Here is a 19188-nt window from a genome sequence, read left to right as displayed (position 1 = left end):
TCCCATCGGCGATGGGTAAAAAATCACCAAGAGTGGCTCTCACCACAAAGGAGCAGAGTACTTTTTTCGGACGAGTAACGATTCGGTTTACAAAGTGATAGTCGATGAGAGATGGTTTGGAGAGGTCCAAGGCCAAGCAGACTAGAGCGACTCAATTTCGCCCGGGTAGTTGTGCCCTTTCAAGGCGGAATCAATAATGTTCTGGAGAGGGTCTAATGTTCGGTCGCCGTACCCCTCTTATTATCGTTGAAGGAACAATGATTGGTACCATCTACGTACAAAATATCATTGAACCAATTATTAATTATCAGGATGATAACGCCCCACCACACTACATACAAAGGGTTCAAAACATTCTAGAGAAAAATATTCATCTCATTTCTAGAGCACACAGGTTGTGTGTGTGTATTTCTTGAGAAACCTAAGGCGCCAAGACTTTTGACGATGTGTGTATTCTACGGAAATAATGAATAAAGGTGTGAAATTTCCAGTGTTTTCCATTCATGAAAATCATTTTCCGATTCATAAAATATGATAAGACATTAGACACTATTCAAATTATACTTGGCTTGAGGAAGCTTCGTGTATCTTTATTGATCTTCTCAGTGTATGTGAATACTAACCTATATTTGTCTGTAACCGGCGTATCCCTTCATCCAGGTTATACAATATGCCCGATTTGGATCCTGTTCTAATAATATATTTATCTTCTGAATAATTCTGTTCCATTCACCTACTTACCAGCATTCATATTGATAAGTCACGTGTTTCAGCCACATAATTATAAATGGGGCTGGATTTATACAACTCATCCAGAAATAAACTATCCTCTGTCTGTGATTTTGATTGGCATGTGGTATTAGGAGCATTGAATGATTCAACAAGAGGGAGAAGATGAGATAGAATATCTCCTTTCAGCTTTAATAATAGCGAAGATCCCACTTGTTCTCCTCTGACTTCCTAAAACCATTTACAGCTCCAACTAACAAGAGCCCCAATTCAGTTCATCCTGTTTAAGCCATAGTTGATGCCACAAGTTTTTTTTCCTCTGAATATCCGACGCACATATGTCAAGCACACGTAAAATTAATTGTGCCTTAATATCGTGTGTTCTAGTTCGATTTTAATGGAATTTGTATGGGTAACCAGTAAGTTACGTATTGCTCTTGCGCAAAAGATAAATTTAACGGTCCTCTATTTCTGGCTTTCTACTCGTCCGGTTTCGATGAAATTTGGCATAGGGATTGGGATCAAAGAAAAAAAGAAGCACTCACTTGTTGGGAAAGTAGTTTTTGTTGTTGTAAATGGTAAAATAATGATGACCAAATATCCAGTTTGACACAATTTATTTTAAAAATATATGAAATCTGCAAGTTCAAGGTTTTTGGTCAATATTCAGAGGATAAATGCAAGCTCCGCTATTAGGTTTTGTGACAAACACGTAATTTCCAAGATCTTCGTCCCCAATTCCCAACTTGGAATAATAATCCTTCTTCAGAGCGGTTATCAAGTCCTCCACCTTATTCTCCTTGGCCAAAGCCACTATGCATCCTCCCCAACCAGCTCCAGTCAATCTTGAACCATAAGTATATGGATTCGATATCTCCACAAGTCTGCAACAAAAAGATTGAGGGAATTTGATTACTCGTATATTGTATCAGGTAACCAATGATTTGAGAATATGTAGATGCCACTTTGGGCGAAGCACAATAGCATTCAAAGAGAAACACTGGATAGGTCTCGAGATGAAACAACGCAATTCCTCAAGAGGGAGCGCACCAAAGATATTGGTTGAAAAACCTCTTGCCAAAAAATAAATCTCTATTTTTTAATATGAAAAAATGGAAGAGTTATTTTGGATAGTGACTGATTTGAGCATTAGAAAAAAACTAGTCCATTTCAGCCCTTCTATTTTTGTTGAAACAACATGTTGTTCATAAGTTAGATCAAATAATTCTATAGAATTTCAAATGCATTCAAGTCCTCATACAAAAAAGCAGTATTTCTTCTATTGCGTTACCAAGTACTTTGAAATGCAATTTTCATCCAATATGTGCATTTGTTATTTACTAACCACCAATTGAAAAGTCCGCAAATACAAAATAGAATTTCGTGGAAGAATCGAATAAACAAATGGGTTCTCCGAAGGTAAACAGAGTGAAATAAGAAAGGAGGTGTTGTCTGGAATGGGTCACAAGAAAGGGGAAATCGAGATTACGTCCAGAGATTTACTTGGACTAGTATAGAGTGGCCTCCTGATGTTTGCTTGTTTACTGATGGAAATGTTGTTGTGCTCCCTCTGGAAGCAGTGAGGTTATAGGATGAACAGAGAATTTCATGATCTCTCTCATATTAGACTATCAAAAAAGAATGTGATGACAATATACGAATTCATTGAGGTACACTACTATCACCATCGCACTCAGTGAAAATTTCCTTAACTAGAACCAATTTTCCGAGTCTGCACAAATATGAATTGAAAAAATTATTGCTGAGTGATATATCTACCTTCTTTCTATCTAGAGACAAAACAGATGGTAATAACTTGATTCGAGAGAATAAGGTGGATAAGGTATAGTTCTTCAATCAACCTCATGATTTTTTAGGTAATCCTCGAACAGTGGTATTTTTTTTTATACGCATCTCTCGGGAAAAGACTGAGCTTATAACGCCCTTTCAAGCGCCCCGAGATAAATTTAGAAGAAATCGGTTTGTGCGTGTCTTAAACTGCTGTAAGTTGTAACCAAGGAGGAATACATCTTGAGGTAGGGTATTCCATAGCCTTGCAGTTCGGTAAACAAAAGCATTCTGATGCACCGATGTCCTAGCTGTAGAAAGATGCACGACAAACTGGTGACTATTATCGGCTAGCCTTGTTCGTCGATCAAATTGAGCCCCTGGTGGAATCATGGAGGCAATGGCAGCAGAACACCTTCCGTGGTAGTATCTGTAAAAAAGGCATAAGTCTCCAACCTTCCTACGGTGATCGAGACTATGAAGGTTGGCAGTTAACGTTGGATCGTCTATTAGGCGCACTGCTCTTTTTTGAATGGAATCAAGTAGGAGTAACGAGTGCTTAGGAGCTGAACCCCAAGCATGAGAGCAATATTCCATAGCTGAACGCACTTGAGCCTTATAAAGTAATAAAAGCTGCTTTGGAGTGAACAATTTCCTCGCACGAAATAGATAGCTAAGCTTCTGTGCAGCTGACTTGGCAACTGAGCAGACGTGCTCATGCCAGGTTGCATTTGGACTGATATTGACCCCTAGAAGCTTAAGTCCATTGGTTGGTCTTATTGTTTTATTGTCCATATCCTGTAAAATATCACTTTTTGGGCCTAGTTCATCATAATACGTTAACATTCTTCATTCACCGTCAGACACTCATAAATTTACTTTAATTCGATTGGGCATTCTTATAATTCGAATTTAATAACGTTTCTCTGAGTCAAGTCCTGGGCAAAGTTCGGGCAGAGCTCTTTTGGGACCAAATGGTTACTTAAAATAGTGAATACACTGCCTTCTGATATCTTCACTTCCACCGCTGTATCACGGAACTTCTATTTACGATCGCTAAAAACCATTTCGAGAACATTTTTGGTGTTTTTGCAACATCTGTTGAATTTGTCTTTCAATCATTGTTGTCGATGGAGCAGACCATTTCTATTTTATCCCACTCAATCATTTTTCATTCAATATCTCAATCCAGGCTTAACTCCATGTTCTGAAACTTTGACACGCTTCGTTTAAAGCTTGGTACTAACAAAAAACTCGAAATTGTTATGGCTAGGAACTTATTGAGTGTAGTAGTAAGCCAAAGAACCATCATATTCTAATTTTGAACCCTTATTAAGACACCCTTTACAAGAGAAGGCTCTTGTACGGATTGCTGTAGCTGATCAAAAAAGTGAGGCTGATATTTAAGCGAAGCCCATGTTAATTGGAAATCACATAATGGCACATCTGAAAGGTTTGAATGAAGGAGCCTATATTGAGGTGAAATTCGGCTCCATTCAAACATCTCCAGAAATTCCCGAATAGAGCCAAAACTCTTCAGTGCCAAGGACCCCAATTATAAGGCAGAGTAAAAAGGTAGGGTAAGGTACATCTAGAAATGGAATTAATGAGAGGGCGGGGGAGTGCAAGAGAGAAAGATTCAATTGGAGCCAACTGTCATTGATAATTAGCATTCCGAAAAAAATTCTGAGATGGAACATTCCAAAGTTTTCTCTGGAAGTATTTCTTCATGGGTGAAATAATGACCTAATTTTATCTTTTCAATATCGAGATGCTAGTATACGATCGAATTGATTCAATTGAGGAATAGTTATTTGTGCAGCAAGTTGCGAAGGCGAATGCAAGTTACGACGTTTTCCAACGTGTTTCATTTGATTTTTCCTAATTTTGAATATCAATCGAATTCAAATTGAAAACTCCTACTGGAAACGTTGCTATGAGTGTCTCTAGTAGATTCCTTCTGAATTGTCTGGTGAATTTGGATATATTTATTTGTTACTTCTTTGTAACATCCCTCAGAAGCATGTATTGTTTATGTGAAAACTTGAGTAGCATTCATCTCTAAGATTAGGCACAACAGATTTTTTGTCGAATATTGAAATGAAATGAATAATGAAAATGAGGACTACAACCTGTAGGTATTATAACAAAAGATTATACAATGTGATATATATGTATATAAATTTTCTGAAAATGCTAACTTCTTTATTGTAAACCAGTAAGTGTTTTCCTACGATTTTGCCTCATTCAGAAACTCACAGCTGCTAAATTTGCAAGGAGACAATTATACGTTAGCTTGACATAAACCTTAGACTATTAATTTTATATCGTAGAAATAATTACATACTTATCCAACTGAGGATGGCTACACTCATACAATTCCTTCAAACTCTTATGGCTCTTGTTCATCAATTCTCCTATGGCCTCCAAACATTCTTCTTCTGGAAACTCATCGCAGCAAAACTTGAACCTTAGTACTCTTGCAGCTTCTGAAATAATAAAGAAAAACCAACTTGAAAAGTTGGACTTGTTTTCTCTTTCTTGATATACTTGGGATTTGCATAGTTTTTGGGAGCTGAATACTTAGATCATTTTGTCACAAGGTCTGTATTTTTCGAATCCGAGAATGGTGTCAAATGATAATGTTCGACTTACTGGTGACGAATTCGTGGTCGAACTCAAATATTCAAGCTTTGTGTTAAGCGTTTCATCAGAATTATAGCAAATTCGAGTAGAATTTGACTGAATGAACGGTTCATTGTTCATCGGATTTACTTTATAGATGCTACCGTATTGTTTGTTGATCGTGCTCTCTGTTTACGGTAAAGTATATCGCACATGCACAGTGCTTGAATAGACAGTTACATAGTTGGCGAGCATGATTATCGTCATATTCTGTAGGGGGGGTAGAAAAACATATTAATTGTATCATTTTGCAAATTTTACTCCTTTAGGTTCTATAGTTTTCAATTTCATAGGCCTACCATTAAAGAATAGAATTCACAGTTTTATATCTCGGAAATTTCACGATATAATATTATTGGAAAAATTTGTTTCATGTTCTATGGCAGGCATCTAATATGGTCGTGCTAATCATGATGCCACAAACGTGCAACGCTTATATCTTGCATGAATGGAGTTTCAGATCTTTTCAAAGTTGATATTAAGTTTTTTATAATTTATTGCAATGTTGTGATATCTATATCCCTTCAAATAACTCGAAATTCAGACAGCGGAAATCGTTCTGTGTGTGATTACGTGGGTCAGAAGCAAAGATACGTCCAAAAAAACTTTCGCAATATGAAAGAACAACTGTTGTAGTGCGCCCACCCATAAGGAGATAAACTTGAATGAATATGGCTTAGTTCAGACCTTCAAGAGCTAAATAAAGCCCAGAGTAATTTGTTTTTTTTTTACGAAGTTCCACGAAAAATACGTAGACTGCAAGTAATATTCTCGACATAAACTTCCTGAATGCAATATTCCCTGATTTAAAGGAGAATTTATTCGTCTTTTCCACTCTTTAATTTCTGGAAGTTTACAATATTGCTAACAGCGATTGCTACATTGAGTCTTTTCAGCTGCAAGTTAATCCGAGACTGTGATATGAATCTTCTGTTTGTAAGAATGCAATAATAAAACGTATATCACAGGAATTTACTGCGTTTTCGATAAGGCATGATGGAAATACCTTTTCAAAAGGCCTATTTCTTTCATTTCAGAAGAAATAACGTTTTAAGATTATGCAGTTACTAATAAACACCTAATACCCAACCTAACCTAATATCACATCAGTATTCTTCTTCTGTTTCTTCTGTGATAACCTAACAACCATAATGAAATAGCAGTGACAAATTATTACAAAGGCATATATTATGATATATGTCTTGCACTTATTTTTTTATCCGACCAAGGAAGCTCATCTGTTGATTGTTATGACACAATAATCCCAATTAATTGTAAACGTGCAGTCAATATCGATTGCAATATTACATGCGCAAGATGCCGCTGTGTGTAGAATGGGCTTATTACGTCATTATAACCTATTATTGGTATGGTGCCAATCAAGAGATGTATTGGTGGCCGTCAAAACAAACCGTTTATATTCGTTGTTGGCTTTCAATAGCTCGTATATGTAGGTTTCTATTCGTATAATTAACTTTTGAAACACAATTATTGGCAATCAATACCGATTGAATTTTTGTGGAAAACTAATTTGAATGTTTTGAGCTTGATTATTTGACACTGAATGAACTAACATAGTTTAACTTCATACTATTCAATTGATTACAGAATTTTGAACCAATTCTGTCATTGGGTCTTTAATACACGAAATTTTGATGATCATTCTCACAATACCAGTTCTAGAATAGCCCAGGATTTAGATAGAATTATCTTACCTCCATGACATACAATTTGTCCCATTTTTGTCTGACAATCTAGATTCAGTGCACAAAATTTCGAATTGCATATAAAAACTTGTTTCCAAAGAAACTGAGAGTTGAATTGATCGTGAAATGACGAACTAAGGTTGAAAAAAATAATAACTTTAATCTTAATCACAAAAGCCATATACTGATATGAATATCTATCAGTTCTTTTATAAATTTTATGTATTGGGCTGGGTTCTAGTCACTAACTAATTACTCATCTAAGCCTTTCTTATATTATTTTTTATTCGATGTCCTTTTGAATAAGTTGAATCTTCCTTCAAAAATTCCGATATATAGATTTTCTAAATTTCATTTTCTTTGTTCTGACTTCTATCAAACTTATAATATTCTTCTGCTTCCAGTTCCTTTTTATATTGTTATATATTCAATTCCCCTCAATTTTACACTATTGCTTTTTTTTATCAAATTGACTTCTTATTCCAATTTTTTATTCTGACGTCTCTCTCAGAAAATTCTTCAAACATCTCGTTTGAATTGATTTCTGTTACTCCATTCTTCTCTAGATTATCTTTTCCATTAGTAACCACATTTTTTTCTTTATTATTCTTCCCCTTTATCTCCATCGAATGAGTGTAAGAAGAAGTATTTTCTCACTTTAATTAGCCAGTTGCTGGATCATTCTTCCAGATGTCATTTTGGAGGTATTTGGTTGCTTATCGGTGGAATTATGACTTGAGTATGATAGCAGTGTCATCTGCTTATATTGCTGGAGAAAACCAGTTGGAGGTCGGCTGTGTATGATGAATATAGAAGAAGACATAGCAGATTACCTTGATTATTGTTCTATCTTAACTTTTGAAGAAAAAACCCACACGGAAATATCTGATAGTATGGTTTTAAAGAGGTCTACTCTATCAAAGAACTAGTTCTTATAACATTTTAAAGAACTAGCTTGCTGTTTGGACCACAGCAGTAAAACAGAGTATCACGTTTCAATTCAATTCGCTTCTTCCCTTACAGGAACAACAACATAAATCCACCTTCCCCGTTCACCCCTCAAAGTTCTGTTTGCCAGGGTTGTTTTTGTTGTCTAAATTACGGGTTGCGTTGCGGAGTTGCCTTGGGGATAAACACGGCTCTCTAATGTGTCCAAACGATGAGACAATAACTGAATGTTGACTGAAAACAATACGAGAGAATCGCTATGATGGAATTCTGAGCGGCGGGAACGACGCTGTTAAGGGCATTTCCGTCTTCCTTATGTGATGTCACGTGATTCACGGTAATTGCCGTTGTTCCTTCTTGCCGAAACGCAGTTGACAAAGTTTCTTTCGTTTGATAAATATTTGGGCTTTTTTTTGGAAGGAAGGACAGTGTAAGTTTTAAGCAAAGGTTTAAGTTTCCTCACAGATAAACCTGAAGAACAAAACACGGAAATTTTTACACCATGGTCCAATATTAACCTATAGAATATCTATAAGGTGCGCAACTAAATTCCCGCTTTTTTCTTTTTTTTTTTGATGGAATAACAAGTTGTTTGTGAAAAACTGATTACAAATGTGTTGCTCATTGTTAGCTACAACTTTTTTCCAACTTACTGCTCGAATACGATTACGGTTAAAGTGTTCATCTTCAGAGGCCATCCACGAATCAAGCCATTTTTTAATGTCTTCATATGAGTGGAACTGCTGATGAGCCAGATCATGTAACATCGACCGTAGTAATAATCTAACGGCACAATATCTGAGAAATACGGCGGATGGGGACATGAATTATCGAAATTGGTACAGAAACATGCACAACGGTTATTCAAGATTGTATTCAGGCAAGTCTGGTTAATTTTGTGCTCAAAATTAACCAGACTTGCCTCTCTAGACTAGACCCTTTCTCTTTGTTTAATGAACAATTCTCTGAGTAAGCCATTCCACATTGTGGTTTTTTATGGACTCGGATGTCACGCAGGTAGCTATAGCTTTCCACGTGGTAAGGTCAGTTGCTGCAGTAACCACAAATGAACGGCTGACTTCTGTTTGTTTGTTTGTTATTTCCTTCAAGTGTTGCTCATTTTAACACTTTTTTATCGTATTGCAGAGGGCTGACTTCTGTTGTTGATTTCGTTTGTTTGTTATTTCATTCAAGAGTTGCTTATTATAACACTTTTTTATCGTATTGCTGATTGCTGAAAGCCCGACATACGTGTCTAAAGAAAGCACTTCTCTTTGAGGGACTGTCCTTATTCCCTTTTTCTTTGTTTAATGATCAATTTTCCAAGTAAGCCATTCCACATTGTTGTTTTTCTTGGATTCGGATGTCACGCAGGTAGCTATAGTCTCTCTATGGAACCTCACTGAACCATGGTCCAGTGAGGTTCCCCAATGACTCGCAGAATATATTTTCAAATTGAAACAGACTTAATGCTTGCTGTGTTTTTTTCAAATATCTCATTTGAATTCACATACACGAAAATCTATGAATCTAAATCAGAATGGATTCCATCAAAAATACTATTAAGTTCCAATAAAGGCAGAATTTCCTCAGGGATGGCCTTTACCGAAACCCAATTCTTATGATGGATTATCCACCTGAAAAATAACTCGGTTAGAATGTCTGGATGTCTGGATATGAAAGGAATTTTCATCTGAAGACCTGAAAGAGTCGTATCAATCAAAAAGGAACAAAAATTCTCGACCTTGTGATAGAACTGTCTTCTTCATCTAGAAACAAACAGGGAATTAATCTCTTTCTCTGAGGTTTCGGGATTCCAGGGAACGAGAAGGCCTTTGTGTTTTTTCCTTCTGCATTTCCCATCTCCTTCTATAATGAAATATGTTGTCCGAATTCTTGCTCCCTTTGAACTTGAATGGAAATATTCGAATATTGCTGAACTGCTATTTATAACGAGAATCTACAGGAGAATTCTTAATTATAGACCGTAATTGAATGTTGACATGTTAGTCAATTCATTCCATTTGGTTCATTGCTCTCAGCGAGAATCATAAATAACAATTTTCTTGTTTTTGTTGAGTTTCCACAAAAAACATATAAACTGAAATATTCATCAACTCACCGTTGAAAACATGACAAGCTCTCTTCCTCAAATAGAAGACATCGACATTCTTAGTATCAGGAGACATGGAAATGTCAACCAATTCCTCCACACTTACTTCCAATAGTTCTGCAATCTCTTTCTTGTTGTAGGCTCGATCTTCAAGAAGAGATTCGCATAAAGGTACTATATTATTATCGATGAGCATACTTGGAGCCAGCTTGTCTTGTAGTTTTTTCAGTGTCCTGAAATTGCGCCATTCTAGACCTTTCTTTTTGGCCATCACCTGTAATTAAAATGGAATATCGCTTTCGTTAAAAGTATGGATAAAAGTTTAAGGTGCAAGAGGTGAAACGAAATCAAATGGAAGAATAACTATAAAAGTTACTAGTCAATAGTAAACTTCCCAAGTTTGTGACACACACATGGTTCTTGTTATGTGACACACTATTGGCTCTAGTAAGAAGCATGAATATTAAGACCTTTAATTTCTCTTTCTGACGATTCATTTGTTTTCTGCTCTATAGGGCGGAAAAAATCCAACAAATCAAAGACCAAAACCTCAGTTCAGTCGAGCCGTTCTTTGCTTGTAAATAATGTCACTATAACCTGACTTGAGAGCTTGAGAATTAAATAATAATTCAAAACAGAACTTTTTTTAATATAATTTGGTAACTAATGTCATGCTTTCATTACTTTCTAAATGTGGTTTTTCTTTTCACTACTTTCTCCAATAAATCTGGCAGTATGGCGTCAACGGTGGTTTGAATATTGACTTCAATGCTTCAAGAGTTACTGGCATAAACCATTGCCTTAACAAAGCCCCCATAAAAAGTAATCGAAAGGCGTTGAATCGCACGAACGAGGGGGCCAGCAAGGGACCACTTCTGGAAATAAAGTTGTTACCAAATTGATTTTGCAATAAATTGGTGGTTAAGCGCGCTGTATGGTAAGTTGCGCCGAATTCTTGGAACTAAATGTCGTCGATGTTTAGCTGATTAATTTTTGAAAACAAAAAATCACCCGCCGTAACCATAGCTCCTTCCTCATTTCGAAAGAAATAAGGACCGATGATGCCGCCAGCATGTAAACTGCACCAAACAGTCAATTTTAATGGATATGCACATAACGGTGAGTCGTTAATGATTTGAGGATTGTCTTTTCTCCTTATATGGCAATTTTGCTTAGTGACGAAGAGATTTAACAGGAATGAGTTTCATCACTAAACACATATCTTCGGCCAGTTTCATATTTGCCCATTCAGCAAGAATGCGATGTGAACAATGGTCATTTGGCTTCAACTTTTGCGCGAGCTGTATTTTATGGGCACGTAAGCCTTGATCCTCACTTAAAATTATCCTCGTAGTCGAAGGACAAAGGCCAACAAGTTGAGAACGGCGACGTATCGAGATTCCAGCGTCTTCTTGAAATCCTTGCACTATAGTATCAATAGTCTTTCCATTTCATATTTCTTTTGAAGGAAAATACAAAGCAAAGTGCATTTAGTTACAATTTCTCCTTATGTGTTAGAGTCTTTCTGTCTAGTTTTATTCTCATAAAAAATGTATGTCTTTCACATAAACTTTGAATCAATCGAACATCTCCTCCTGTCAAATAAACCGACAGAAATCCCTTAAAAGACCCACCCATCGCCCCGTCCGAACTAATGCGAAAAGTTGCCGCCAAGAGTTGGAAAAGGCGGGAAAAAAAAACCGCCGCGATCCTAAATCTCTCACCGCCTCCCTGATTATCTCGGCGACGGAGTGTTTTTGGGAAAGGAAAGGGCCACGGCGCGAGAAATATTAGAGTGATATTTCACTTCCGGCAAATCATCGCTTTATAAATCCGGGGGCGGCGCACCCACCCCTCGTCCCCCGGAGTTATGGCCCGGAATCGCGCGACAATCCCCCGAAAAAAGGGGTGGCCGGACTGGAACAGCGGCATAAAACACTTATAGAACGCGTCCGGGGCGGCGAACTTCAAAGACTCACGGAGTCCGGTTTCTTGGGCGATAAACTTTTATTGTCCCGGACTGGGATGGAGGGGACTTCGATTTTGGGGCGGGTTGGGAGTCGTACCGGAAACGGCGACGACTGTGTTTGCGGACGTCGAAAGTTTCGGATTCTACAACCTTCGGTTATTGGCACGAACGCGTCGGTAAGTCCGTTTGGTTTGGATGTTTAAGTTGATGGGGTTTGCTTATGAAGTGCATTGATTTTTAGCTTTTACACGTCGTGAACTGAAATAAATTTTATTTTGGACTATTGCGCTATTTTTTTGCAGTGCAAGAAATGTGCGTTGTAAATATCAGAGGTTCTGAAATAAAATCTCTTTGAGCGCTCGTCTCAAACAGAGATCGTTTCGGCTAGGAAGTATAGATTTTGAAAAATTGGTTACACTCGTCAATTTTGTCTCAAAGAGACCAATTTCTTTTATAAAAACCATCATCATATCATTATTCCATTCCTTTGCGCGGCAGCCCCAAACACTCATATTTGAATAGGAATATATAGTTCGTACACTATGTTGTTGAAAAAGTCTTCTACTTATTTTCTTCATCTTTTAAATAGTATTCGGGTTGAAAATGAAATACTATACAATTTATCTGAATCATTACATAATTACCAATTACCATTAATCACCTCAGCTGTTGAGCCATTCATTTTACAAACTAAGTGACTATATGTACGCTCAAAAGTGTCCTGAAAGAAACGTCATATTCATATCGAATAGGCAGTCTACGCTGAGGTACCTGAAATGATATAGCCAGCGATCTATGCTGACATGGGATCCCAAGCTACCTGTACGTGTACATGTCGCAAAGCCGCCAAAGTCCGTGGGGGCTGTGGAAAATTTTCAAGCCTTCTAACCCATGATGTCCCAAACATGCTCTATGGGCGAAAGATCGGGGTATCTGAGCGGCCATGGCAAAAGATTCACATGGGTCGCTTCGAAAAAATTTAAACTAACTCTGGAAACATGAGGTCGGGCATTATCCTGCTGAAATATTGGATTCTCGACCCGGTTAAGGTAAAGGAGAACATATGGTTCCACTTTTTCTTGAAGGTGACGCAGCGCTGCCATGTTACCTCGAATTGAGACTGACGGTTACCTACTTGCATGTGCAATAGCACCCCTTACCATAACGCCTACTGTCCGGTGTACAAGACGCTCAACATCAAACTGAAGTTCACGTCTTTCTCCCCGACGTCTTCTAACCCTTCGGCTATCATGTGCACCCAAGGAGAATCGAGATTCATCAGAAAAGACGAACTGATGTCATTCCACATTCCAATGTTGACGTTCTCTGCACCATTGTATCTAATCGTTGCCGGCGATGAACAACCGTCGGAGTTAACACAAGATGACTTTATCCGGCGTTAAACCGTTTGGACAGTTGCAGGATGGCCTTGTTTCCCTAACCATTCATTAGCCAAAGATCGAGTTGTCGCAAATTGGTCTCTGATGGCCATAAATCGCAGACGTCGATCTTGTACTTAATTTGTGCCCGTTCGACGTCCAGTGCCTACTCTTCGATTTTGGGCATTATCAAACCACGCTTGACAATATCTCATAACAGTAGTTGGATTTCTGATCGTACGGTTAGCGATTTCTCGAAATGAAAACCCCCGCCTCCTGTAGACCAATAATTTGACCTCTTTCAAATTAACTTAGCTGGCGATAAATTCCGCGTACATGTGCTCTAGGCATTTTAACAACAACAAAGCATCGACTTTGGATCTCCCCAAACAGCTGGTTTGTAAAATTGGAAAAACTTGCAAAAAAGACTACAATATTTAAGTGACAAAAATTGTTTACATGAAAAAACCTTCACGATTCTTTTCTCCAAATTCAATCATTTACTTCTTACAATACTATTCATGTTTTGCCAAAAAAACAATTAAAATTCGAACAGCTCTTTCTGGGTGTTGCAGTTTCTTTGTCAGTTAGTATAATTGTTTTTATTGTTTATTTATTCAATTACTCCAAACAGCGTTAGTACTTCTCTAAAATTATTTTTCCTCTTCAATTTTCCATTTTGCGAAAACGTGTTAAAAATATGTTGCGGCCAGATATATTTCCTATCAAAAGTTCACTAGCCTCTATCGACGCCCACACATCCCTTGTTTACGATAATTTAATGCATGGAAAACCCCGATACGTGAAAATTTCACGAGATGAAACCGCACACAGCCTCCCACCCGCTGTCTTTGAACATCTTTGAAGGACGTCCCGACCGCATTTTTTTTCGATCAGGTGCAATAAGGCGTCGCTCAAACGGCGCCCTAAACCGCTCCCGCATCTGGCCGCCACGATAAAATTTATGGGACATCAAAACCGAAGGGCAATATTTATGTAGAACGGCGGTATTATCAAAATGCAAAATACTCAATTTCCAAGGCGGACGTTTTTACTGCTGGCCGTTAAATCAGAACCGCGAAATTTCGAAACGATTACTCCGGGTCTTGCGGGGTCCTAAGTGGCTGTTTACGAGGCTCCGGCCCATGAGAAGCGGTTCCGAAAATATTCCCGTTGATATTGCGGAAATTTGATACAGAGTTGCGGGCGCCAGACTACGGTATCGACAGTTTGTTGCATATTCTGAGAGGGATGAGAGAAATGCAAATTGAAAAGTGTACACAATGAAAATTTGGATATAAACATAGAGTTACAAACAAAATCTTTTAAAATTTTAATTTTCTGTTTGTCCTCATTGATTTGAAAACGTTCATACTCTTTATTCAACTTGATTCAAACCTCTTGGCAAAAACATCGGATGTTACGCCGACCACTTTCGATTTTGAAACGCCCTTTGAAACGGTTATAAATGACCGTGCCATTGCAATAAGTTTCGTAAATCGTTTGGACAAAAAGTCATCCATATGGTTCACCGATCGATCAAAATCAGAGAGAGGTACTAGCATTGGGATATATGGACCTAAACTGAGGATCTCTAAAGCCCTGGGAAGTGAGCCCTCGATTCTACAGACCGAGACACTGGCTGTGTATGTATGCGTTCAGGAGTGTCTTAAGATGAACCGCAAGGGGGCGCATATCTACATCACCACGGACATCCAGACCACGCTGAGATCCCTGGAATCGTACTGCCAGGGGTCTCTGTTGACTTGGGAGTGCCGTAACACCATAAAGCAACTGGCCAGAGGCAATAAAGTGACTCTACTATGGGCACTGTGGGGTTGAAGGAAATGAAAAAGCTGATGAACTTGCAAAAAGTGCACCAACTGCTGCTGTAACCTGCTGGCCTGAGCCTTTCTGTGGGCTTGGAAATGACCAATATAAAGCTGCGGTCCAGCTATGGGAGTTGAATAACGGAATAATCCACTGGACTAACACCCCTGGACTAGCTCAGGCAAAGAAATTCGTGACGATATCACCTACCTACGCCAGAAAACTCTTGTAGTTGTCACGAGCCGAGCTTCGGGTGATGGTGGGACTGCTGACGGGGCACTGTCGGTACAAACATCATTTGTACCGCATGGGAAAGTCAGCAGATGAGATTTGCAGGCTCTGTGGATCGGAAGTAGAAACAGCCGAACACATGGTATGCAAATGTCCAGAGTTGGCTGGCTCAAGAACCATCTATATGGGTAAGCCGGTCCTGGATACCAGAGAGGTAACGGCCAAGGCCCTTAAGGAGGCTGTCAGTTTTATTAACGTCATTGACGATCTCCTTGGGTATGAATGAATAGGGTAGAGAACAAAAGATCTACATGGTCGCAGTTCCCGGAAGGCTCACTGAGCCACAACGACCCCAGTTAAAATAATGATAATAATAATTTTCTGTTTTTTCTCATTGATTTGAAAACGTTCCCACTCTTTATTAGAATCCTCAATCCGTTTGCATTCAAATTTCTGCCAGTAAATTTTCCTTTTATAAATTCATTTGCAATCTGTGCAAATTTTGTGATTCTAATTGTGCTGGCTTATTGTCAATTAATTTCTAAACTTTGCTCCGAGCTTGTGCTAGTAGAGGTAGATTGATGAGTATTTGCTCCTTCCCTAATTTCTTCCAAGTAAATACCATCAAATTCTAAATTTTTCTCTTCATCTAAATAATTGTTCATTTTCCAGAGGTGTCATCATCCATGTTCTTTGAGGATATCCAGAAACATTCAAAGGAATTTTTTTCCCATTGAAATCATTGAATGCGTCTCCACGCTGTCTAAACCTTCTCTAATCTATTTGTTCAACATCATCCAATAGATCCATTATTTCACAAAATCTCGGTGGCCAATTGTATTCACCTCTTCGAGAAATAACACAACAGCCATACAACATTTTTTGTAGAAATGCCATTGTTTCCTGTGGTACATAGCGCTGTCTTAATGAAAATAAAAGTCGTTCACATCAATACCCACATCAATTCTGACCATTGAAAAATCATTAATCGTAGGTCGGTAGCGCATTCCATTCACCGTAACAGTTGCACCACCCTCATTTTCGAATAAGTAAGGTCCAGTCACACCACCAGCCCAAAAACCGCACCGAACAATGACACGCTGAAGATTGAGAGACTTTTCAACAATCATTCTTGGATTTTCTGAACCCCTGTTCTGCTTATTTCCTTATCCTCTGAGGTGAAAATGGGCCTCATCACTAAAGATGATTCTTCGATGAAAATCCGGATCATTTTGATTCATGAATATAATCAGAGAAGATACGAAGTTGCTGGTGATTTACCCAATTGAGTTTTAATTTATGAACTTCAAAAGCCTGGTTTTTCGTTAGGATTACCGGCTACAGCAGCAATATGGTAAATTGCTCTTGACGATCCTTCACACCACTAACTTACCCCAATAGCTCAAATTTTTCCACCAGTTTCCCTATTGCCGGCCAAGAAGGTGCTTCACGACGATCCAAAAGTGCTTTGGTTTTGCGAACGGTGGCACAAAATTATCACCATTTTTGTAGTGAATTTTAACAATTTCAATGCGTTGTTGGAGCTTGTATCGTTAATCTTTTAGTAATGGTGTAGGTTTTACTTTTTGGCTTCAAAAGTGATAGCTGCCCAGATAGCAGGCTATTCAAAATAAATCTTTTTTTTCGGAAAACTCTTTGCCTGATAGCTTCGTCTCAAAAACTTGTTCTTCCTTATCTGGATTAGTTCGATCTCATTCTTATTTGCCATTTCAGATAGTTTGTTATTACATTCAGATTATCAGCACAGAATTTATTCCCTTTAGATTCCACTCCTAGTTCCCTAATTCAGTTCGTGAGTGCATGCAGATCATTCAGATGATCGGTCTCTTCATTTGCTTTAATTCTTAGTTCTCTCTAGATTATACATAACTGCAAGACCGGTGAATTACAAGAACTAAGATCAAATGAATTCGATAGTTCAATTAGTATAGTACTTCCAAACTTGAACTCTTCCATAAAAATACTTGACCAGATGTCTTTTTGAAGTGCATCCCGTAATCCGCTAAATACTGGGGTTTATTTTGAAGTATTGTAAGGCAACAAATTCACCCCCAAAGGAATTTCTGGGAACTGGGACCACCCTAGTATTGTCGAAATATTCTGGCTTACAAGTGACTTTGGATATGCTTTACTATATAGTATTTTCAGATAGTTTTTCCAACTCACCCACTTAATTATTTTCAGTTTTTGGTATGGAAATTCATGAGTTACTGAATCGAACTAGACAGATTCTTTACTGGTGAAGATGACTCTTTCAACAATTTCAGTGATCTCGATATCGATTAAAGAACAATTTCTTCGTTGTTACCCTAGGAAGACATTCGTTATTTTTTGAAGTGAACGAAATTGAATTTTCCCCTAAAACCTTCAAGATGTCAGATCTCCCCCTATGAATCCTCGATTCAAAACAGACATGCGGAGTTTAACGCCTGGCGTAGGAGGTCGTTACACCTCCCCTCGTAGCACTTTATTATCTGATTTTATTGGTCTCATCAATTCCATGCCACAAATAACCAATTTCAAATTGTCTATTCGATTTGAATTTTTATTATCCGCGTCGTAATAACCGACCGATCGGGCAGTGCATCATTGCCGTTAATAAATCCCGGTTTTTCCACACAAACTTTTATTATTCGGCTTGCATCATTTGTCCGGGAACTGCCGGTGTTATATCGCAGTTCGCTCTGCCTCGCGCTTAGTGCGGAGCACTGGGATATGTTTGTTTTGCTGTTATTGGACGTGATTCAGGTCGAGGAGGTTTTCAAACATTGAAATTGCATATTTAATGTAACCATCGGAATTACTGGGAGTAAGCAATGAACTTTGTGCGATATACATGGGCGTGCAACTTTGCTTCCTCCGTTTTTTTCCGAAATTCGAGGTTTTATTACAAAAAACTGGTTATACAGTTATGATTCAAAGTATCGTCCGTCGTTGGCCACTACTTTCTCTCATATTTCGGGCAGCCAACGAATCCCGCGTTGAAAAAACTGGTCATCTTTTGAAGCGATCTACGAATCGATCCAATTTTTTACTTCTTTATAAGACCGGAACTATTAGTCAGCCAGGGTGTATGCCATTGATCGAAACAATTGACAGTCTGAAGGAGCAACGTCTGGAGAATACGGCGGCTGGTATAGGACTTCCCATTTCAACGTTTCCAAGTATGTCTTTTCTGTGCTTGGGGTGATCGTAAAGAACCCATTTTTCGTCTCCAGTCACAATGCGATGCAGAAATCCCTTTCGTCTTCGCCTTGCAAGCAGCTGTTCACAAGCAAACAAACGCCGTTCAACATCTCTCGGTTTCAAATCGTTCGGCATCCAATTGCCTTGTTTCTGAATCGTTTCCATTACCTTCAGGCGTTTTGAAACGGCTTCTTGCGTCACTCCCAATGATCCTGCCAATTATTGTTGCATTTAACACGAGTCCTGATCAAGTAATGCCTCCAATTCTGCATCTTCGAAAACCTTCTCTCTTCCATCGCTATGCTGGTCTTCGACGTCGTTGAAACCACTCCCGGCACATTCTTTCACTAATAGTGGCCTCGCCATACATATTTAAGAGCATTCGATGAGCCTCAGCCGCAGATTTCTTCATATTAAAGCAGAAAATTTCAACCTCCCACCAATGACGAGAATTTGGATCGTAAGCTGACATGTTTAATCGCGAATAACTTTATGATGCAGACACAAATCGACTAATATTTCGATGGCGTTATGTTTACAAAACCATGAACTTATTGTATGACGTCTGCGATCTATTTATTTCGACTACCACTTACCGCAAAA

The 19188-nt window shown here is 38.4% G+C and overlaps 1 protein-coding gene across 1 annotated transcript in view; it reads right to left on the bottom strand.

The window, feature by feature from the left end:
* Nucleotides 1-1329: 1329 nt before the first annotated feature.
* LOC123674094 (N-acetylgalactosamine kinase) overlaps nucleotides 1330-19188 on the bottom strand; it is a 42800-nt gene continuing 24941 nt past the window's right edge. Inside the window, exons 6-8 of the mRNA XM_045608960.1 lie at nucleotides 9979-10243; nucleotides 4865-5006; nucleotides 1330-1613 (exon numbers count right to left, since the gene is read on the bottom strand). Coding sequence (XP_045464916.1) covers nucleotides 1376-1613; nucleotides 4865-5006; nucleotides 9979-10243 — 645 coding nt within the window. The 3' untranslated portion in view covers nucleotides 1330-1375. The remainder of the gene's footprint in view (nucleotides 1614-4864; nucleotides 5007-9978; nucleotides 10244-19188) is intronic.

The sequence above is a fragment of the Harmonia axyridis genome, chromosome 2, assembly GCF_914767665.1.
Source record: "Harmonia axyridis chromosome 2, icHarAxyr1.1, whole genome shotgun sequence".
Taxonomy (NCBI): domain Eukaryota; kingdom Metazoa; phylum Arthropoda; class Insecta; order Coleoptera; family Coccinellidae; genus Harmonia; species Harmonia axyridis.
This window is presented reverse-complemented; position numbering and strand designations above follow the sequence as displayed.